General features: G+C 40.1%; 1 protein-coding gene across 1 annotated transcript; it reads left to right on the top strand.

The window, feature by feature from the left end:
- The first annotated feature begins 17,932 nt into the window (after positions 1-17,932).
- On the top strand, positions 17,933-23,687 carry cox5ba (cytochrome c oxidase subunit 5Ba). The gene is made up of 4 exons (XM_006625312.3): positions 17,933-18,089; positions 18,528-18,598; positions 19,700-19,799; positions 23,400-23,687. The coding sequence occupies exons 1-4, from the start codon at positions 17,993-17,995 to the stop codon at positions 23,510-23,512; spliced, it is 381 nt and encodes a 126-aa protein (XP_006625375.2). The 5' UTR covers positions 17,933-17,992; the 3' UTR covers positions 23,513-23,687.
- Positions 23,688-23,771: the final 84 nt, after the last annotated feature.

Raw genomic sequence — 23,771 nt, 5'->3', positions numbered from 1 at the left:
TAGAATAAAGCATCTGCCATACAACTAATTTCTGTTATTATTGAGAACAATACCATATTTTAGGAAATGGGAAACCATTAACAACACTGGCATCTTTGCTTTGTGGTGAATGAAAATCTTGGCAACAAACATTAAAGACTTCTGCTTTGGAGGAGATTGCGGAGCCTGTTGTGAACTTTATGTATAACACCTCGTGTCATGGATGTCAGAAGGGACGAACCGTGGAGAGGCAGGAGAGCGGAAAAAGACCCATATGCGTAGCGGTGGAATGGGGGATTAGCCCAGGCTCAGTTCAGGAGTCGTATAGAAACCAAAGCCCTCATGCAGTGGACTTGGAGTGACCTGGATGCTAGGTGGGTCTCAGGACATCCGAACGCCAATGTTGAGCGAAGGTGAATGAGTGACCCGGAAATATATAGCCCCAGAGAGAGAGACACCGGAAGGACAGCAAAGCACAGGAAACTAGGGACAGGACAGGGTAGGAGCGCCCTCTGGCCGCAGAGGGCGTGACACCTTGCCTTCAGTGTGTTCTTGTTTCCTGGTTAATTCAGCACAGCTGATATCTATACATATCTATACACAGAGCACATGCTGAATCTAAAAGTATAGTACAGGTCATTGTTAAAAGAACTGTCAACATGCTAGCAAAAGTCAGAGATCAGTTCTTCAAGGAAAAATCAGGGGCTGTAAGAGACAGTGGTGCCACATTATATGTTGGCTTACCAAGTAGAATCAGAGTGAGTGCCAGCTGGTTGGTACCTTAGCTGTGGATGATTATAATAAGGTCCTAAGAAAAGCTTATAGCTCAATGTAATTTCAGTGTCCAACTGCTTCTGAAATAGCCCAGTGCCCTTGACTGATTGAATGGGCAATTATTAAAAATCATACTGCATGTTCCAGAAAAGCTGCAAATATAAAGCAAAAAATAACCCAACTCACACCTCACTCACAAGAAGCCGTTACTCATAATATGGCTGAAATCCCCACACCACAAATGGCTGATTCTTTCATTTATCTCATTTTTAATAATGAAACTATTGCTTTGTGTGTGAGAGCTCTTTCTGTTCAGTAAGTGTCCTGAAAACTTATAAAACCTATAAAAAGAAAGTATTTGATTTCTATCCTCTGTACCAGCCAATTTCCAGGCTCAGATTTGAGCTCAGTATGATAGACATTGGTGCCCAAGACATGCAAGCAGGTGAGAACCTGACCAGTACTTGGATGGGAGACCTCCTGGGAAAGCTAAGGTTTCTCCTGGAAGAGGTGTTAGTGGGACCAATAGGGAGCGGTCATCCTGCAGTCTGTGTGGATCTTAATGCCCCAGTATAGAGACAGGGACCCTATAATGCAAAGAGGTGCCATCCTTTGGTCCTAACACCAAGATCCTGACTCCATAGTCATCAGAAATAACACAACGTGTCTTGAAAAGAGTAGTTGTGTTAACCTGGTGTGGTGGCCAAATTTCCCATTGGCCTTTACCTGTCATGGCCTCCTAATAATCCCCATCTATGAGCCGGTTTCATTATCCCGTTCTCCTCCCCAGCTGATGTGTGATGTGCGTACAGTTTGGCTGCACATCATCCAGGTGTAGGGCTACACATTGCTGGTGGTGGAGGGGAGTCTCCATTACCTGTAAAGTTGAGTGTCCAGAAAAGCGCTATATAAATGCAAGGAATTATTATTATTATCATTATTATTATTATTATTGCTGATAACTCACTAAACAAGTCTTCAGCACAAGAATGTATTGATGACAGATACCAGAGAATTCCCAGACTAGTGGGCCAGTAAAACACTTTTTCATACTTAAAAATTATTCAGTACAGGAAAAGAAGATGGCTGAGCTAAATAATTTCAACAACAGGGAGACTGCCAGTTTAGTCTGCATTCCAGTGTTAGGGTTCTCCTAATCTTCCAAACAATGATTCCTGTGCTCCCTCTGTGTAGCAGAGGCCCTGGACCTGGGTGTCAGATAGGGTGTCAGGTAGATAGACACTACCTATATTGGTCAACAAATCTTGCAAAGACATTTCTAAAGCCGTATAAGTTAATGGCAGTGTTGTTTTTCAGGAGTTTTTTCCTCAGTGGGTATTTGATTGGATAGAACAAGGGCACAGCTCTGACAAACTCAGTAGGAATGGATTCCTCTTTTATAGACCCCCCCAAAAAATAACACTGAGCACCTCCCCCCCCTTCCTACTGACATGAGGTCAGATGTTTGCATTGAGTTTCTCAAGCTCAATATGTTAGCAGTATGTACTAATTAGCTTTGCCTGGAGAAAAAGACCTGACTAGGGTGTGAGAACAGAAGACACCCCCTGCTTTCAGGCTCCTCAGGTAATCAACAGATACACATCGAATGAGCAACAAATTGATTTTTCTATACTTGTCTCTCACAATATAATATATGCATTTCAGGATACACTAGTCTGTAGTATATATACTATTGTGAACATTGGAGTGAATTTCATCCCAAATGGCACTTCCTATATGGGTCACAGCTTGTTGCATACAGGTCCTACAACAAAAGACAAAGACAGTATGTGTCAGTGCTGCTTATTATTGTCAGGAATTGTGGAGGGCTGGACTCCCTTGGGAGCAGACAGAACTGCACTCTGCAACAGAGCTTTATTAGACTTTAATTACATTACCAGCGAGTGTGATAGCTGGGATCAATCTGCCTCACATTAGGGCTGCTATTCTCCACCCGTAATCTAGATTCATTTTGTGCATCTTCTTCCTGCCATTTGCCTTTTGCAACCATTTTAATAATTTGAGCGTTCATCACGTCTTTCAATTAATTACAAAAGCTTGATTTACATCTTACAGGATGTGTATATACGAGGAGGTGTACAGTATGTATGCCAGCAGCACGAGCTCCTCACAGCACCTTCAACCTGAATACAGTAAACTCCACCTCCACAAAACTGATGGAGATGCAATTGGCAGGTTCTCACCAGCCCTTGATTATCTGTCAGAGATCAAAGAGCTGGAAAATTGTTTTAAGGCCAGGGGAAGAATTGTTATTGTTCCTCCTGAATTTGAGATCCAACTGAGTCTTTTTGAGAGCACTCTGGAAGTGTAGTATATACTGCTGTGGAATTATGCGGGGGTGTGCTCATTGTGGAGGCAGAGCCCTGGTACAAGGGCAACGCCTCGCCTTTGTAGTCCCAACTTTGACTTCACGATGATGAGCCACAGCGGGGCTGGTCCTATAAAGGCACACTCGACACCCCCCTCCCCGGAAGAGACAAGTTGAAGCTTCCCCGGAAGGGGGAGTTGTACACTGACAGTCCCGGAGGGGACTGCACCCGCGAAAGTCGTTCTTTTTCTTGTCGTTTTCATTTTTCACCCGGCCCGCTGTGAAGTACCACCGGGCAGGCTGTTTTTTTCACACACACGAAGTTCTTGTTTTGTCTTTACCTTAGGCGCCCTGCTCTACCAGACTGGACCCCGCTAAATAGGCTCAGTCCAGTCTGGTAGCGGCTCTTTTTTTCCCCAGGCTGGACCCCGTTAAATAGGGTAAACCCAGCCTGGAGATCACGAGGCACAGCGGTACACCTTCCTTTTTTATTTTTTTTATGTTGTCACCTCTTATTGAATTATTTTTGGTCCCCGCTAGCCTCACAGAAGCACAGTGCTTCCGTCCCCTCAGACGTGGCGCCCCCCCACCGCGCTGTCGCACCGTGAATGTAGAAAGTAATGTTTATCGATATACTCAGCAAGAGGGTAAGTTAGATTTCAACGGTCAGAGCCGAGTGCACACAGGGGAAAGCTAACGGACCCTTTACTCTTTGTGTCAACTCTGCTATGTTGTCAGCTGGACTGTGGGCAGTGCTTCCAGTATCGAACAGCAAGCAACACAATCTACACTCCTGTCTCTCCCTGCAGGGTGCAAGTATCACTTCGATCGTAGAGTAAGGAGAGTTTTAAAAAATATTTTAATCAGAAAATAAAGAATCGTTTAACAATGACATGAAATGATTAGCGGTCGCCCAAGTGGCTCAATTGCTAAGAGCTCTGTCCCATCTGCTGGTCATGTCACTAACCAACTGCGATCAGGATTCCCCTTGAGGTGGTTCCCTAGAGTAGAGGTGGGTCCCCCACCTTTAAAGATGAGTGGCTCAAAAGTACGAGGTTGGAGGAGTCTGTCTGCTCTGCTTTGTAGCATGATTTATTATGGACCTATTCCTACCAGATGTTAACTACATCTTTTAAGGATTGTTGTTCAGTCACAGCAAAATGAATGACTGCGGATTTCAACCAGATGCAGTCAACACAAAAGTCAAGTAAGAGAGTTGGTGGTTAACTGATTACAAAACCAAGCCCTAAAAATGAAACACAGAATCCTGCTCTTTCATTGAAATGATCTACGTGGTAATTCAATGTGAAAAAAACTCTGCAGATGTACAAATTTAAGAAGGAGAGAAGTGCAGAGGATCTCAACAGCATTTTATCTTGTTCATTAACTTGGAATTTAACCAGCTTTAAAAAGCTTCACTTAGATCTGCTGTACAGCTGCAGTGGACAACTCATGAAGGTCCTAAAAATTCTGCTTGTCCACACGTTTTTTTACATGCTACTTTAGTGCTACTTTAGATGCATGAGTTTTATGACGTCCCTCTTATTCTTGGAGTCTGCTCTACTATGGCTGCAAACAGAAGCTGAATTCTTTGTCCTAACAAGGGAGCAAATAATCGCAAATAATATTCAAGCACATCTTCAATGTTTAAACAAAGATAGCATTTTGATCAATGACAGTACTGAATGACTGCTGACGAATACGAACTGGTTATCAGAAGCAGAGAGACGCGAAGCTAGAGAGAAAATGGGCAATGAACAGAACAGGAAACATATATAATCAAGCAAAGAGAGTTAAAGAAATATGGCAGCAGTCATTGTAAAAAGATGAGGGAGGAGACACGTCAAATTCTCATCACAACAGCGAAGGAAGTGACCTTAATTAAGCCCTTTGTGCCCCATTGGGGAATGCTTGTGGTTAAAGTGTAGAGGAGCTAAACTAATGTAAAACCGGAAAGCTGACTGCAGGGTACACAGAGCTACAGTTGACAGAGCACTATTTTCCAGCAATCAATAAGGAGCATCCACTGGGGACCCCATTATTATTTGTAATTCACATGGCAAATAAATAAGCTTTCGAAGTCTCAAGCCAGAGCTGCCATCCGAGAAGAGTTTTGCTAGCAATCACTAACCCCTAAAACATCTAACGTGTGGAAACGGGCACAGTCCTCGGTATGTTTGTACCACAGCATTTAGGACAGAGTGCGTGCCACGCCTGATGATTGCAATTGCACATTGGATGAAAATAAGAAACAACGGTAATTGCGCTTAACATCTTGAGCCAAGGTGCAGTTTTAATAAAAATGGATTAAAGCCTTGATCTAATTGGCCGGACAAGAACAGATGATAGAAGAGGGGAGGTTAGGAGAGTGAGTTAGCATTGATCTCTGCAGCCTTTTCCTATTATAGAGCACTGCGCCTGAGACTCAGCAGATGTGTGCAGCTCCGTGACGTCCCCTGGTACTGCGCTTTAATGACTAAATTAAATGCTTATTTATTTTGCAGCACTGGGATTAAAATATTGACTCACTCTTCAGTTTCTCTCTTGAACAAAGCAGAGCTCTGGTCTGAGAAGTGTAAAAATAAAGGATTTAAGCTGCAGCATTTAAGCCATAATGCACAGCAATCGTCAAAGGATCGTAATAGCAGGTGTGTAATTATTTGCTGGAATAACTGATACCGTATTAGTCTTGTATAGAAGACCAGAAATGGCAAGTGTGCAAATGATTTTGCAATTTGTACATGGATATATGACATTTTAATTGTGTTCTTTATTTATGGCACAGATGAGCATTTTTACATGGATAGTACAGTACATGTATTTACTGGCGCCACTGTAGAATGTTGTCTTGCTTCCTAGTACTGTTTGATTAAGAAATTTTGGGTGATGTCCATCTGAAGAAACAGTCTTAAGCAAGCGACGATGTTGGATCACTAATACCAGTGAATACCCCAGCATTGACTCCAGCTGTAGCTCTCAAGTTTGACAGTGCTGGGCTGATACTGGCAGGGCAGTCTGGGTACCTGTATCTTTGTTTATGAAGAATCTTGACATTCCACTCCACCTGTAACCACATATTAAAAGTCCCCTCAGCCTTGCAGAGCTGCTGGTAGAATGACGCAGATGCACTAGTATCACACCACAGCATTTTCGAAATGCTCAAAAATGATTGTGCAACCATCATCTGCTCTCCCTGGCGATTAACTCTGGACAAGATGTTTTTCCAAAAGATAATTTTGCTGGTACAAGTATATCAAGATGCAAGCGGTCATGTGTAAGTTCATTACCAAGATTAAGTACGTGTAGTCTGTATCTCAAATAAGTTAATATTCTCTAAAATCTCTTAGCTAGCATTTGCACACTGTATAGCTATTCAATAAACAGAAATATTGCTATGGTTAATTTGTGAAGAACTCTTTTCTGGATAAATGAGCACGCATGGATTCTATCAGGAGATTCTGGGACCTCAATGCTTTGATATAAAGTTACAAAAAGTGAAAAAAATGGAAGCACATCCTAAAAGAGGAGTAGAGAAACAGCAACTAACTCCCAGCATCTTAACACTTTGCCCACTACAGGCTTGGCCTTTTCTCTCTCAGGCATTCTTACCACAACCACCCCCATCACACACACAAACACACAATTTTTGCAAGGCTTTCAATCCATGCGCCTTGTCAGTGGCAGCCACTCTGCCATTCATGAAATACATTTCTTTTTAAGGAGTGACACACGGGGGAGGGAGGTGTTCATTTTCCAAGCACACATGGGGTCCCTGTTGATGAAATGCACCTCATCACGTAAGTGATTCAACAGCAGCTCCTCCAACAGCTGTGATCCCTCCACACAGAGTGCAGCTCTGCGCGAGGCATCATCCAAGCTGGCTGTTTCTGAGCTGGAGCTGGAGGTATCATAGGAACAAGAGGTAAGAAGGTCATGGGCAGTGCATTGTATACCCCAATCACAGAGCATCAGACCAAAATGTAGAGGATGCCGCCTTCAGGGTGGCACTAAACATGGTCACAGGTGAAGGCCGGTCTCCTTAGTGATCATCAATGGGAGACCAGCTGTCGAACTGCAAAACGATTCACTCAACAGGCGGGGAAGAAAATCTGATCACCAGCTGCTCATGTCCCCCTTTGTTGTAAGAGAAAGGAGTGTTAATTGCTCATTTAGGGCCATTATATCTGAAGAGGGATCCCTGTGTATTCCATAAATCAGCATAAAAGCAAATGGCTACTGTAAATATTAAAGGTTAAGTAACTCGACAATTAAAAAGGAATTTTAAAAAGAAGCAGAACAAACACTCAACAAATGCTTTCCAAAATTATGATATCAATAAAAAATTGACTTCTTGCTATGGCTAATTTTTTCCACCTTTCAAATTAGTCAATTTTCCTTTTGAGTGTGCTGTCATGGCAAATATTTGTATACATCATAAAAAGAAATTGATAAATAAACAGAATTAGAAAACGTCTTTGTCTCTTACTAGACCAATACATTATGAAATGTCAGTGGATTTCACTGGTCAGAGAAAGGGTGTCCAATGATGTTTGATGTGTTCAGATCACAAAAGAAAAATGATTACATTCATAAACCTTCATTTTAACCTAGTTTGCAATTTATAATTAATTGGATTGTTTTCATCGATTCTCACCAAATGCTAAACCTTTTTGAAACAATATATTTTTGTTTTGTATATCTTATTTCATATTTATTTTTATGTGCTCATACTGTACAGTATATTCAGGATAGTCTGAAAACACCACATGCTGGAAATTGTGGTGGTACACAAAAGTGGTACACAAATTGTGCAGCTGGACTGCAATTGATATGATCAGATATCCAAAATCAATTTATCCTGTGGTGTCTCACACCAAATGGCAATACTTACACAGCACCAATGCAACAATTAATGTTTGGAACCAAGCACTGTGGCATTGTGAGAGGCTGTACTTGATCAGCAGATCTTTAATACAGACAATTATAACCCTGGAGCCTCCTGCAGAGGAATATTGATTGACAAGCAGAGAAACGGAGAGAAAGAGAGGGAGACTGAGAAGTCTATGACACAGGGGTCCTGATCAAAAAAGTTACATCGGGGCTCTTTTTCCTTTGCTCTGGACTTTTGTGTCCGAGACACATGAGTTTTTCTCTCTTTTACAGACGGGCACAGACTGAAAGACTCTTGTGTACCAGGCAGATCTGTTGGCATGGAAACCGGCTTTTCGTGGCTCGAAGAGAGCAGGTTGTGTGTGCAGTAAGGGCCCACCTGCTCTGTGTTAATTATCCAGTATTGTCTGCCAGTGCACCAGCTCTGACAAAATGGCAATGGCGTGCTGGCCCACTTGACATACAGAGCATCTGTCCGCACTGCTCTCTCACCGTGGACTTCACACCCTATTAGTACTGTTTCACACATCAACAAGATGCAAGACTCCTGTATGGGACCAGGTCTGCATCGGTTTCACTTCTGCAGCCACGCAGTAGGTAACAGAGTTAAGCAGGAGGCGTGAAACATGTTATTCTGATAAAACATGTCAAAATGTGTTTAAGGTTGACATCACAGAGCTTAGAGGTCACAGAAATATAAAAAAAACTCTAAAAACTCAAGAACTGATCCTGAACTTTTTCATTTCATCAGTGATAGGAGGTTGAGGCAATGTAGAGGAAGAGTGATGTTTAACTCCACCAGTATATATAGCATATAGCAGTATATATATAGTTATCACCCAGTCTGGCCAAGCTTGTCTTTTGTTCGTTCAATCCAAACTCAGATGTATTGTCCTATGCTTTTACTCTTTTCTTTTCCTTTTTGGCTGAGCAGGAATTGATCGCTTCATTATTTTTTCTCTCTCACGCTCTCTGTCACTGTTTCTGTATTTCCCTTTATCGGTAGGTTTGTGTTCCTATAATTTCCCCCAGAAGAGCCTGCATGGGACCAGTGCCATGAATGACAATTACAGATAGTACTTACACCCCTGAGACAGACCTGGAGGGAAGCAATCATCTTTAAGCCACAATACTTAAAAAGAGGAGGAAAGGAATATAAGAAAAATAATGCCTGTCAGGTCATTTAACTGTGAAAAGGTTTTAGAAGCATAACAACCAAGAATCTGCTTACATGAGATACACTATTTGCACCACAGGGAATACACATGGATTTATTGCAAATGAACATAACAGTTTCATATTGACCTTTTGACTTGATATATTGAACTTTTATATAGTTTTATATTGTTTTATATTGTTTAAGCACTGCACTGTTAATACTCGGGGATGAGTTTCAAGCACAAGACAATGATCAATGTGGGCATCACAAATAAGGTTTGCAAAACATTTAATGGGGACAACAATATCCCAAAATTGAATGTTTTGTGAATGCTTGGAATACTGGGGGAGAAAGGTTTGGCTAAACCCACTTGGTTAATGGGCAGCCTCCTGGCCACAGGATGAGGAGGATCAAACCCCATTCAGAGAGGAGGAGATGGGGCAGAAATTTGCTTGAGACAAATGCAAGGGGAGACCCTCTGTTCATTATATGTAGCTTATTACACAATTATGGTGATTATGTAGAGCTTAATGTGATTGATTTGTTGTTGTTATCCCTCGCACACTTCAGTTAATAACTTTCATTCGGAATACATTGCAAATAATCAGTGTAAAACACACTTCAGCTCATTTCACTTGAGATAAAATGGGCACTGAAACTAAGCAGCCTGTGGCATCAGAAACAGAGGGGGAAAAAAGCAGAGCATCTTAAACAATATGAAGATTGATGTGTTTGTACCCTAACCGATAGAGAGTTTTTTACAAAGTGTTTATGACAAATCAGAGTCATTAATAAAACTATTCTTTATTTAAAAATGAGCAAATTTTTTTTCTAAGGATAGCAAATGTGTTAGGCTGTGTGGACTTCGTCTCCTCTTTTCTCATTGTCAAGGCTTTGTGTGTGTCTAACTTAGATCACATCCCTTTGGATTTCTTACAGTATGTCAGTTGCAATTCAGGCATAAAAGAAGGAAAACATTATTCTAATTTTTAACAAGACGCTGCTTTTTAAAGACAAAAATTGATAACCGTTAAACCCTAGTGCGATGGACTACCATTCCTCCAGGCTGTATCCTGCCTTGAGCCTGTTGCTTGCTGGGATAGGCTCCAGCTCCCCTACAACCCTGTATGGGATATAGCAGTTAGAAAATGGATGGATTAAACCTTAGTACTTAAGCAGAAGATCCCAGACCCTGTTTAAAATTGCTGGACAGATTCAAAACAACAGCACACCATGTATCATTAGCACAGTCAAACTATAAAAGAAATCACGTGGGCTCACTCTCAAACCCTGCACCAGTCAATGTTACATGCTCTCAAAGACTTTTCTTCAGGGGCAACTGCAACAGGATGACACAATGTGGGCTGAGCCCCTTCTATTCTAGGCTACTGTTGCCTTCAAGACTCTGTACACAGACTCTGGACGCTTGAAACAGAAATCCTTCAAGAGGGACGTAAGAGAGGACACACAGAGGCAGACAGCACCCTCCTACACCTGGTTTTTTGAACCTACGTTAAGGAGTTTTACCTTGCATATTATTCTGCCTACATGGTATCCTGGTATGTGTCAAGTAATGCTGCATAAATTCCAGTACTTAGGATAATAAAACCAATGTTTTTATTTTGTTAATAAAGTAGCATAGAACACCAGAAATATGTTTGGAGACTGATATGAGTCCACATAACAAGGTACTAAAGAATGTAAAAAGTTTTTTTTCTCCTGGTAGTTATTATTCATTTGCACCATTTGATACATTTTGTTATCTCTTCCTATGTTCAGTAGTCCATTTCATATGTGTAGTAACCTCAAATATACTCCATTTTGGAAGACTTGCGCAGCATGGAACCATGCAGAGGGCGATGTTAGCTTTTCAAAGTTCAATCTTTGTGTCAAGACTGGTCTCTTTGCCAGCTGAGACACGAGAATCTGTTGTTGTCCAGTATGCGATTCCCGGGTCACAAAGACATGCACAGAATAATTCAATGAACTGCTGGTCTCTGCTCTCATTTACATTTAAAGGAGATGAGCAGCTATTCTCATCAAACTCATCAGAGCACCTTCTGTGCTCCCTTTGTTCAACAGGTGCAGCACATTTAAATCGCAGTGGCAGGCATCTGGGCAGCTGGCACAGCTAAAAGGGGGGCTTATTAAAGATATCTCATGTGGTTTGTAATAAATGCCAAAAAATGCATCAATTATTTTTGGCAAGGGGAACACTTTTCAAACCCCTGACAAAACGATTGTAGCTGATTCATTAAAATGTTATCTTCAGGCTACAAAGCAAAAAAAAAAGTATTTATCCATGCTTCAAGAGACAAATTTATTCCCTTGCTTTTTTTGGAGGGCAAAAGGCAGAAATCCAGTTTTATCTGTGTCATTTTAACTAAGACACTAGTCTAAGATTTCAAGGCTTGTCAGTGGGATGTCACATTTCATGTGCCTCATTATTGCACTAAATTTTAATGACAGTTGATAAAATGAAGTATAATCTCCCGGGAAGACTTGACACACTACAAAAACTACATATTGTCTGACCACATTGTCATCTTGGTTCCTGAAGATCCCTGGACATTTCGCTGTCACTATAGCTGATCATAGCGCTTCTTTTATTTACCATGAGGCAGTCTTCAACAGAGCCAAATAATTTCTTGAGCACAACTGCATTGCACTGCAAATAAAACACAAACATGAAGTCTGTTCATCTACAGAACAATGAGCTTATTGATTTTGCATTCAGCACACAGTAGCAGTGAGGTACTATAAGACTTCAAAAGCAGCTAATAACCAACAATTTCCAAATATTACCAGATATTTGCATTTCCTTCCTTTTAATTAGTTCCCTCTCTCTCAGAATGTATACAGTGTTAAGTGGCAGGTTTTCATTGCATAGCGATAAGATGTTTTGAGCAAATTAAAAAAACACTGTTGTGTACTAAGTATTAGCAGGTAAAGTGAAGTTCTGATTTAATTTAGGCCGAGGATTTGTAACAGGCTAGAAATGAAATAAAAGGACAACACAGGTTATATATGGTATATGGAGCAGACATGAACATGAAGGGTAAAGATCTTGAAAGTAGGGTTATATTTAGCGCTTTGATAAAGATTAATGTTTGGGCGCAAAACAGAGACAGATGCACTCAAAAGGGGCTCTTTTCAAAAACGGCTCATTGATGTGATACAAGTCTGCTAAGTGTCAATTAATAACTAGATATGACACATTCAATGCAAGATTGTTCTGAGAAGAAGGAATGAGGTTGCAAACTAATGCAATACAGCACTAAAATGTGGCCTCTATTACAGAGCAGAATAAAGAAAGAGATGAAACACAGAACCACGCAATACTGAAAAAATTAGGATAAGAGCCACCCAGGAATAAACAATATTGTCTCTTCGCATGGTTTACCAACACACAACGCCAACCGGTCACAATTTGCAAACCTCAACATTTCAAAATGAATTACAACTAATTTTCCAAAAGCTTAGTTTAAATGATTTGGCAAGTCTTTTCTGTCAAATACCTCTGACAGTCAGTCAAACTGATTACACATTTTATATGTGATTGCAACATTAGAACACTTCATGTTTATTGCATTGAAGATAATTTTCCATTTCACATTTTGCACCATTCTTTACTGCAAACTGATACTGATTTCTTAGTTTCTGTGTGTTTTATCAGGTCCCCTAATGCAGTGTAATTTCCCTCCTCTTACAATCTTTACAATTAGAAATGTTCTTTAAAATACATAGAATACACAATAAAGAGACTTAAAAATACAGATGATGCACACTATCCTTTAAAGTGGACACTGCAGCTTTAAATTGAGAATTAACAGTTTTCCATTCTCTTTGTCCAACATTGTTGTGGCTTCAGTAGGTTGTTTATTTTGGACCTGCATCGAGGGTGTAAAAAATCTGTGGCATTAATTATGGATGGCATGAGTCCCAGACACGCTATTCTGAACTCTGACCTGGGATAAATACGGGAAGAATGAGGAAAATTACAGAGCTTTAGAGAGCAGGGAACCACATTTAACTTTGCCAAGTTTTCCCTCCATAGCCTCTGAAACTGTAAAGACCTCATTAAATCTAATTCTATAATTATAATAGTATTCATTTTAACTAGAAGTAGTTAACATGTTCCATTGAATTAATCATTTTAGAAACAGGATGCCAATATTTATGTTTGTTGAGGTTATTTTTGTTTGCTGTGTGAAATTCAACATCTTTATATGCACTGAGGGGGTAAGAGGGCACACAACGACACTACAGACGAGAGAGGCAATCAGGCTAATTGACACTGGAGAGATCAGTTAGTAAAACGTACTGGCAGACGATGAACTAAAGAAATGGTTTAGCTGCTCTCTCATGTCCTCAGTGGAATAAATGTGAACACCTACATGACAGACAGTGGGATCAAAGGGCACTAATTGACTCTCAATCCTCCAATTCACTGTTCTTTGAAGAGGTGAAGAAAATTAGAAAGTCAGAGAAAAGAGAAAAAGATAAAGAGTAATACAGAAACACCGCTTACAAAAGCCAAGGGGATGTCCCATCTCCTAGCTGAGTTGCACCAAATCATTTGGCAATTGCTAAACCTAACAAGATGTTATTGTACAGCATGTGCAATACAGCTGATCAGCACCATGCACACATTTCATGGAGCTCAGGCCCATGAAAGATTTATACTTGTAGAAAAAAGACCTGAGCTAAATCCAGCTAAAGAAAGTGTGTACTTGGGAGGCTGCAGTTAGAAATTCTGCAGGTTGTGCCAAGAACATCTTCCCCAAATCTCACATTACCTTCTCTTACATAATTCCCATGTGAATCACTCTCAATTTCCTGTCTTCAGTTGCTCTTTTAAAGGATTGTAAATTATAAAACACACAACAGATGAGGAATCCTAAACAAACCCTTGGAACATATTTTGGGTTTCATTCTCAATGTTTTGTAACCTGTGTGTCCTTGTTACACTTCTTGCTTGTGTGTGTTCTTCCTAATGATTCTCTGTTGCTGTATCTGCGTTGAACCGCTACTGGCCCATGTTGTATTAAAGTGAGCAAGCTTGAAACACAGCTACTTTATATGCAGCATAAAGAAATAAACACAAGCAAGATATATTTGGCTTTCAGTATCATCTGATGCTGATGCAGACATTCACACAGAGGATCTGGTATTCATACCACACTATTTATATGAGGAATGGAAAATACCACTGTGCTATGGGGTATTTAAAATGTAAGAGCCTGGAAGGTTGTGGGTTCAGATCCCAGGTGAGATACTGCTGTTATACCCTTGAGCAAGACACTGGGAAAATATACATCTGTATAAACAGATTTTAATGCAGGCTGCTTTGCATAAAAGTGAAAGCCAAATCCATAAATAGTGATTTCGCAAGTCTAGCACATTTTACAGAGCAACTCTCATAGAAGGTTTAAGGGGAACTGCCCTGCTATTTTTATATTAGAGGGGTTAGAAGAATCTGTCACATCATCCAGGTGGGGCTGCACATTGGTGGTGGTGGAAGGGAGTACCAATTACCTGTAAAGCACTTTGAGTGAAGTGTCCAGAAAAGAGCTATATAAGTGTAAGGATATTATTTAATTCAATAGAAATATTGGTCTTGACTTTGAAACTGATTTGCTGACAAATAAAATGTACTTGTTAAATTTGCAATGCAGATCACATTACACCATTTCTGTGGTGAAATGTCTGCTGCACAGCCTGTACGTATTCACTCATACATCGCATTACATTAGTCATTGCAGGGACTGGTGAGCAGGAAGGGCTGCTTCACGCCCCAAATCGCTCAAACTCTTACTCTCACCCATGGAAAGACCAGCGGTTTGCAGCGATATGGTGACTATACATTGCTTTCACAAAGTTCTTTCACAAATTTTGTGCTTAATTGAGAATTCATAAAAACATTCAATACCATCAATTAATTTTGTTACCAACATTTAATGACGGGTCTGAGAAATTGGGACTGCAGTTCTCCTTTAACTGGGCAACAAAGGCACAGCTGAGCCTTTAAAGAAGAACCTTATGTTAACAATTCCTTCACTATTGTCACTTGGACATAAATGGATGTACGTCCCATTCTAGGAATTTGTCCAAAATAATTGTAGTTCTTAAGAGTGCAAGACGCAATTGGTGTGTAAGAGCTCAATGTTTTTCCAAATGTATTCTGCACCTTGTGCGAGACTTATCTGTTGTCTGTTGTTGAAATCATAAAACAAATCATGCCTCAATACAAGTCAATATTTATGATCAGTCTCTGTATGTCACGACTCTAGATCTATTAAAATGTACGTTACAGTACTTTGCTGTTTGCTTTGTCAAGTGTGAAACAGTAAGGTTTCTTAAATAGCACCACACCGCCCTCTAGTGAGAAAATTACGTTAATACATCTAAATCTGAAACGGATTTCTCTGGCCGGTGGATAGTTTTTCACATAAAACAAGTATGGCTCAGCTGTCACGAAAATCTTCCTCCTTAGAATCATGGAAAAAATCCTCCTCCTTTCTGCATTAGTCTGAGCTGTCAATTAAAAATAACCCACAACAGAACTGAGAGGTTTTGGAAAAGAATTGTGTTTATGCTAACATGCCACTTATATATTGTATACAGTGTTCGAAAGCAATTTAAAAGGCAAACAAAATACTAGAATATAAAGTTACATTGTAGAATGTAAATCAGGAAATGTTTTGTTAAAATTGTATAATACACAAGTAAAGTCTCATTTAGAATACTGAGTACAATTTTGGTCACCGTGTTACTCAAAAGATATTGCTGTTCTCAGAGAAGAGCAACCAGATATATGAGCTTAAGGGAGAGTCCTACACTGTCAGGCTGAAGGAACTGACATTTTTGTTCTTGAACAGAGAGGACAGCAGGGGAAACAGACAGACGTATTCAAAATCCTCAAAGTTTGGGTGTCCTCTATCTATGTCCTCTATCCTCAAACTGAGGTCGATAGAGTCAACCCAGAGGTCTTCTTCAAAATGAACAGTGAAACTCAAAGCAGAGGATACAGATGGAAATCATGTGGAAGTGAATTTAAAACTGAGAGCAGGTGGTACTTCTTTACCCAAAGGGCTATGGGAGTATGGAACGAGTTGCCCAGCGATGCTTTTGAAGCTGCTGCCCTGGTTTCTTTCAAGAAATGGCTGGATGAGAGCCTTGGATCAGTGAACCGCTAACTAGCCAACGGGCTAAACAGGCTAAGTGGCCCCCTCTCGCCTGTAATCTGTCTTACCTTCTGAAGTACACATTCATGAAGCAGGCCAATGTTTACACAATCAAGTACAAAAGCATACTCTCTGCTGTTTTCAACATAGTGGGCCTTTTGCTGCTGTTGGTGGTAGAGGATCACACTTGCAGATTAAGGTGGGCTGGATTTATTGTAGCCGATTCCCAGGGAGATCAAAGAAGAATAGTGGGAATAATGAAACAAGGGTTTGAGAGAGAATCCACGGCTGGAATACTTTTTTGTCCTGTTGTGTTAATGTCATTCTGCCCTGGACACCATACTGCATATCTATCCATCCATTCTCTAACTACTTTATCCAATTGAGGCTTGAGGGAGCCAGAGACTATCCCAGCAACAAAAGACACAAGGCGGGATAAACTCAGGACAGCATGCCAGTGCACTGCAGAGTGCACACAGACACAAATACACACACACACTCACATCAGGACCAACAGGCCAATGAACCTACCAGCATGGAAACCAGAGCACCTGGAGGAAACCCAGGCAAAACCAGGAACAACACACAGACTCCCCACAGTTAGCATCCCAGGGATAGAACCCAGGGTTCCAGCACTGTGAGGCTGCAATGTTAGCCCCTGCAACACCCTGTCTGATCATTCATTTTTACCCTATATAGCAATAATGTCAGCAAATGACCCCTTGTATGTTACCAAAGTTATCAGTTCTTACTACCTTTCTTGATGTTGTTTAATATAAGCTGCCAGCTGTTATTTAAATTTCATTAAGAAATGAGACAATTCCCTGTTGCGTCGTATGCACCAACCTGTAAGGAAAATAGAGCCCTTACAAACTTTCTTTATAGTCGGTTCTTTCTACTCTTATTTCTCACCGCACTTCAACTCATCTCTTTGGATAATGAACCTACTTTCTAACCCCCCCAGTAACACAATACTGTCACTTGAATGTAAGGCTGTTTCTCACAGACAGTACACAGTATTAACACTTTACTATATGTGTAAGTGATTTTCATTTTAACACTTATTTTAGCTCTCTTTTTCTTTTGTAAAATCAAACAGGGAATTAGGAGACTGAATACATTTCAGAGTAGTTCCTGGTAGTTAAAACCTATACTTCAATAAACAAAGTGCAATTAAAATAATGTCTAAAGTAGGCCACCATCACAGCACAGTACGTTTATTTGTATGAAATCTAACTGATACTACATAATTATTGCACTTTGAAAACAAGAGTTATGTTTTCTATTATATAAACTTAATTTTCTTGATAGTCTTGTTAGATGACCAGTGCCCTTGATTAAGGTCCTCTTTATGACTCTTAGTGTGAAGCACAATAACGGTGTATTACTTTTTGTCTATGAAACTCTACCGTTTGATATTAAAAAAACTACATGATATAGGAAAGGCGCGTAAAAACGACATCCCTGAAACAGGTTTTTTTGCTCTTCTCTTTAAATGTAATACTCTCATAAACATCTCGTCCAACAATCATCCAGCTCATTAAAAAAGAGGCATTTTCAGCCAGCGTCACGTGACTAACACACGCACTTCAACGTCATATCTCCGCGACAGTCGACACAGGCGCTCTGTCAGTGTCTTTCCTGTATTTTCTCATCTGAGGTGGAGAAGAGAGGATGGCTGCAAGGTTATTGCTGAGATCGGCCGTTCGTGGGGCTTCTTGTTGTCGGGCGGCCCCTGCCTCGGTACTCACCCGCGGCATGGCAGCAGGAGGTGAGAGAGATGGCGAGGCAGACGGCTTGATCGCCGAGGCAAAGACGTGGGGGCTGACTTCAGTTAAGCTGTTTTTCTGCCAAGGGCAGGCAAAGGCAATCGTAGTAACAGGCCTCATTGAGTTCGGGGGTTGTTAGAAAGCAAAGTGCTATTTTGATAAATCTATATGGGATACCTTTTTCTGTAGAGATCAATTTAATGTGAACAAGCGGAGTTTGGACAATAGTATTTTAATAACTGAATTGTATGATTTCCTGTAGTTTTTAAATGCTTGTGAAACGCGGAAATGGATTACACGTTATTTAACTACACTAAACAAAACGCGCAGTTTACTACAAATTAATCATATTACATATCTCTGCTCCGCAAAACTGGTAGCGTTGTAGTGTGTTTATTAGTTTTTTATTTCCCCAAAACTGCGCAATTATTTATCTACAGGCGTTCCGACCAACGAAGAACAGGCTACCGGTTTGGAGAAAGAAATTATCAACGCATCGAAAACAGGAGCGGTGAGCATCTGAAACTGTATAGTTATTGTCATCTGGATTGCCACACTAATAAAATCAGTTGGATAGGCGCATAGTCATAAGACAGAGATTCATGGCAAGATGGGGCACAAGGTCATACGGATTAAATATAAAGTTTGATTATTCATGTATTTAAATACGTTTCACTATTAATAGCTTATTTGTTGTACGTTTCTAAAGTGTCATTTATTACTCCTAAACCAAGATTTGTATTAAAAGCCATGATTGTTTCACTTTCACTTTTACAAGAATCACTGGCCCCCATAAGTTCAGGGTCGCGTTTTTCTAAAAAAAAGTGCAATACAATTTTAAACTCTTTTCATGTACTTTGTCATTGTCTGGACATTGGTTAATGGAGATCACAGGGTACATATAGCTAGAATTAATTAATTACAGGTACTGTATATCCTGCTTAACTGTGAGGACGGTTTCCTGAAAAGCTTGATGTGCCGACGATGTAAATCAAAGTAATCACCACAATAATAATGTAATGGTAGGCTGCCATATACATATGTAAAAAAACAGGTTTTAACAAAAACACATCTGAGTTCTATATGTTTAATATAAACTTCAAGAACAGTGTACGAATGTTGTGAATATATTTTCAATACAGAACATTTTTACAGCCTAATGTGTACTATATGTAATAGTTTTAAAATATATTGAACTCAATTCCCTGTTCTTTAAGAAAAAGAATGAATGACCGTATTTTACGGTTCTGTAGAGACAATTTTAATTTAAAATATATTATATTATATAGTAAGAAGTGGTAGTCTTTTAAGAGTATGTCCAGCCAGGTGGAGGCTGCTTAAGAATGTTGTTAGTAATGTAAAAAGATATAGACATTGAGTTCATGTATAGCAGGATATATCGGTAGTTTTGTTTGTTCGTATGCCTAGATTGATTCGAAATGTGTTTCAGCTTGCCAGTTGTGTGCCTAAGAAATCCAGAACGAACTGATTCAGCTCTCTTTCTTCTTTCTTAGTTTATCCTGTTTAATGTAGTTTAAAAAAATGAAAGAATAGAAATTAATGAACATTTGATGGTTAAACTAAAGAAAGTTAAAGAAACTTTTTATTTCAGGACCCTTACAACATCTTCAAGCCCAAGGCGTACACTGGGTCCAAGCAGGATCCCCACCTCGTGCCCTCCATTAACAAGAAGAGAATCGTGGGCTGTATCTGTAAGTCCAGACGCCTCTGTCTTACTCCTCTCTGTATTCTACAGCCGCTCTGGAGCAGGCATCGCTTTGAACTGGAAATAGCTCAAGACTGGTGATAGTTGGACATTTCTCATTTGTTTTTCAAATCTTTTCCAAACTTTTTCTTTTACATGAAAGAAAGTGGGGAAGGCAGGGAAAATATTAGTCCTGCCAGTATGTCCTACTGGGTTTAGCTGTACAGTATATATGATCTCTCTGGTTTATGATGTCTCTTTCCTACAGTATGTTTGCTTTCATAACTGTAATTGATCACAAACAACTGACAGTGAAATAAGTCAGCAAGTTTACTAGCTATATGTTCCTTAAGGTTGTTTTGTCTGCTTTCGCTTAAAGGAGGACATTATCAAACTACATTGCCTGTTTCTAAACTTTTTGTAAACTAAAAAAAACTTTAATTAGAAGCAGACTTCCCCGACTCTCTCTTGTGGAAATTTAGGGGTTTTCCCATGTTCGCTTAGATAGAAGTGAAACATCTGGGAAAAGTAGAGGCAGTGGTGTTTGTGTCTTTGTGAACGATATGTAGTGCAGACAGTACTCGGTGAGGAAGATTATCTGCAATTAAAATGTTGAGGCCTTTCCACCTCCCGAGAGAATTCTGTAACATTATTATATGCAGATCCGGCAGACTACGGAAGCTCCTGTGTTATCCTGTGGGATTTAAATCACTGTAAACTGGAGATGGCATTGCCTGGGTTTGAACAGCATATCAAATGTGGGACAAGAGGGAACAGAGTTCTTGACAAATGCTACAGTAATATAAAACAAGCCTATACCGCCAAAGTCAAACCACCTGTCTAACTCTGATCACAATACTGTTCACCTCATCCCCATCACCTCGAGAGCATTATTAGATATGGTATAACAGTGTGGTTTGGTAATTTTATCAGTTCAGTTAATATCGCAAATTACCAGTCTCATCCAAACAGCTTTGAAGGTCATGGGAGTGAAACAGCACCCCTCCCTGCAGACAATCTTTGAAAAAGCCAAAATCAAGCAGGCAGAAAAAATTATATCAGATCCTTCCCACATCCTCAATTCTGAATACCAACTTCTTCCTTCTGGCAAACGTTTTAGGGTTTCTGAATGAAAGTCAATCAGATACAAATATTCCTTTGTTCAACTATCCTTTAAATCTGTCAATGCAAATGGCATGGATAAGCACAATTTTTTACTTTTACAGTCTACTTGTGTGCGATGTGTTATGAATGTTATGTGTTATACATGTGCAATAGAGTGATGTGCAATGTTTGTTTTGTTCTGGGGTGTGTGCATTATATTTAAATGTACAGAAGTGCTGTGTGTCCCCTAAAAAAATTCCCCCAGGGGACAATAAATCTTGCCTTATTTTTTTAGGATACTTCACATGCAGAATTAGAGAAATTGTTAACACTTTCCTTTCCTTTAAATGACTGCTGTTCAAATTATGTGTGGCTGTTGCTGAGCAATAAACTAGTTTATCAGGGTTTTTTTTATAAAAGGGACTTTGTTAAATTTGAAGTATTTCAAGTAGGGAGCTGAGTCAGCATGCGTAGGCTGCAAAGGAACAAGTAAAGGTTTATTCCATACTGAAAAGAGAAGAAAGGAAACGCAACTTTTCGGCTGTGGCACCTGAAGAAGGCTCCACAGCTGAAACATTGTTTCTTTTCTTCTTTTCAGCATGGAATAAAGCTTTACTTGTTCCTTTGTTAAATTGATTCAATTAGGTAAATGTATGTATTTTGCCCGCCTTCAGTCAGGGATGATGTAACAGTGTCTATAGATAAAAGATGCAATGCCTTGGTTCCACAGAGGCTTCAGCTTTGCATTTGGGCTGAACTTATTTAAATAAACTTATTTGCTAAACTAAAGTAAATGAATCATTGCATATATATATACACAGAGATGGTAATTTAAAGCTATGTGCATGGCATATAAACAGTGGTGCTAGAAAGTTTGTGAATCCTTTAGAATTTTCTGAATTTCTGCATAAGTGACCTAAAATGTGATCAGATCTTCATATAAGTCATAACAATAAAAGAGGACACAATAACACACAAAAGGATGTACTTTTTCATTCATTTATTGATCAAAATGATCCAACATTAAATTTCTTTGTCAGAAAAAGTATGTGAACCTATGCTTTCAGTAACTGGTGTGACCCCCTTGAGCAGCAATGACTTCAAACGTTTACGGTAACTGTTGATCAGTCCCGCACATCGGCTGGGAGGAATGTTGGCCCATTCCTCCTTACAGAACTGCTTTAACACAGTGATGTTGGGGGGCTTTCTTGCATGAACTCCCCGTTTCAGGTCCTGCCACATTTCTATATTAAGGTCTGGAGTTTGACTTGGTCATTCCAAAACGTGAAATTTCTTCTGCTTCAACCATTCTTTGGTAGACTGACTTCTGTGTTTAGGGTCATTGTCTCGCTGCAAGACCTACCTTCTGTTGAACTTCAGTTCATGGACGGATACCCTGACAATCTCCTGTATTTTTGCTGGTACGATCCACAATTCATAGTTCTGTCAATGATGGCAAGCTGTCCTGAGCAAAACAGCCCCAAACCATGATACTGCCACCACCGTGTTTACGGTTGGGATGCTGTGTTTAGTTTTTGTCTAACATAACATTTCTCATTTAAGCCAAGAAGTTCTATTTTTGACTCATCCGTCCACAGAAAATTCTTCCGGTAGTCTTCTGGCTCATCCCAGTGGTCTTTAGCAAACTTTAAACGGGCAGCAATGTTCTTCTTGGAGAGTAGTGGCTTCCTCCTTGCTGTCCTCCCATGCACACTGTTCTTGTTCAGTGTTTGCCTGCTGGTGGACTCATGAACACTGACATTAGCCAGGGCAAGAGAGGCCTGCAGATCCTTGGATGTGACCCTTGGGTTCTTCGTGATATCCCGGAATATTATACACCTTGCTCTTGGAGTGATTTTATTTGGACGACCACTCCTGGGGAGAATAACGATGGTGTTGAATTTTCTCCATTTGTACCCTATCTGCCTGACAGTGGATATGGTGAAGCCCAAAGTCTTTAGAGATCATTTGGTAACCTTTTCTAGCCTGATGAGCATCGACAACTCTTTTTCTGAGGTCCTCAGAAGTCTCCTTTGACCGAGCCATGGCATGCATTCACAAACCTGTGTGGTGGAGACCAGCCTTTGGTAGTAGAGACTCGGGTTTATGTTTTTTAAATAGGGCAGGGCCACCCAAACTCACACCTGATTGTCATCCCATTGATTGACACTCCTGACTCTAATTATCCCGTTAACTGAACTGATAATCCTAGAGGTTCACATACTTTTTCCGACAAAGACATTTAATGGTGGATCATTTTGATCAATGAATGAATGAAAAAGTACATCCTTTTTGTGTGTTATTTGTTTTATTGTGTCCTCTTTGTTGTTATGACTTAGATGAAGCTCTGATCACATTTTAGGTCAAAGTTATGCAGAACTTCAGAAAATTCTAAAGGGTTCGCAAACTTTCTAGCACCACTGTATAATATTGTGGCCCTTCAGGACTACACTGGCTTACTGCTAATCTAGCCATGCTTGAGCTTGTTCTGTTTGTCTCCCAGGTGAGGAAGACAACACCGCTATAGTGTGGTTCTGGCTCCACGAGGGGGAGGCACAGCGCTGTCCGTCCTGCGGCTCACATTACAAGCTGGTCCCTCATGAGCTGCCCCACTGAGCCTGGAGGATCAGCTTTCCAGAAGGAATCCCTTTAATAATGTTTGCTTAAATTGAGAAGAAATAATGCATCGCAATCTTTATAAACCCAGTTCTGACACTTCACTACGTTCTGATGTAGTGCATGTTACATTTGGTCCAAATCCTCTTAATAAAGTCGGTGGTGTATGAAGCTTTTTGAAGTGTCTTGGGTTTTGTTCTTTAGCACGTGGCCAAAGTCATTTTAAGGTCACATGGGTACAGTCTGTTTTGTAATGGCA

The sequence above is a fragment of the Lepisosteus oculatus genome, chromosome 2 (assembly GCF_040954835.1).
Source record: "Lepisosteus oculatus isolate fLepOcu1 chromosome 2, fLepOcu1.hap2, whole genome shotgun sequence".
NCBI lineage: Eukaryota > Metazoa > Chordata > Actinopteri > Semionotiformes > Lepisosteidae > Lepisosteus > Lepisosteus oculatus.
This window is presented reverse-complemented; position numbering and strand designations above follow the sequence as displayed.

What these genes read in the sequence shown, in the direction of transcription:
- cox5ba (XM_006625312.3), top strand. Translation starts at nt 17,993, where the DNA reads ATGGCTGCAAGGTTATTGCTGAGATCGGCCGTTCGTGGGGCTTCTTGT. An exon ending in CCGCGGCATGGCAGCAGGAG is followed by an intron (nt 18,090 to 18,527) that starts GTGAGAGAGATG and finishes ATTTATCTACAG; the next exon opens with GCGTTCCGACCAACGAAGAA. An exon ending in ACGCATCGAAAACAGGAGCG is followed by an intron (nt 18,599 to 19,699) that starts GTGAGCATCTGA and finishes TTTTTATTTCAG; the next exon opens with GACCCTTACAACATCTTCAA.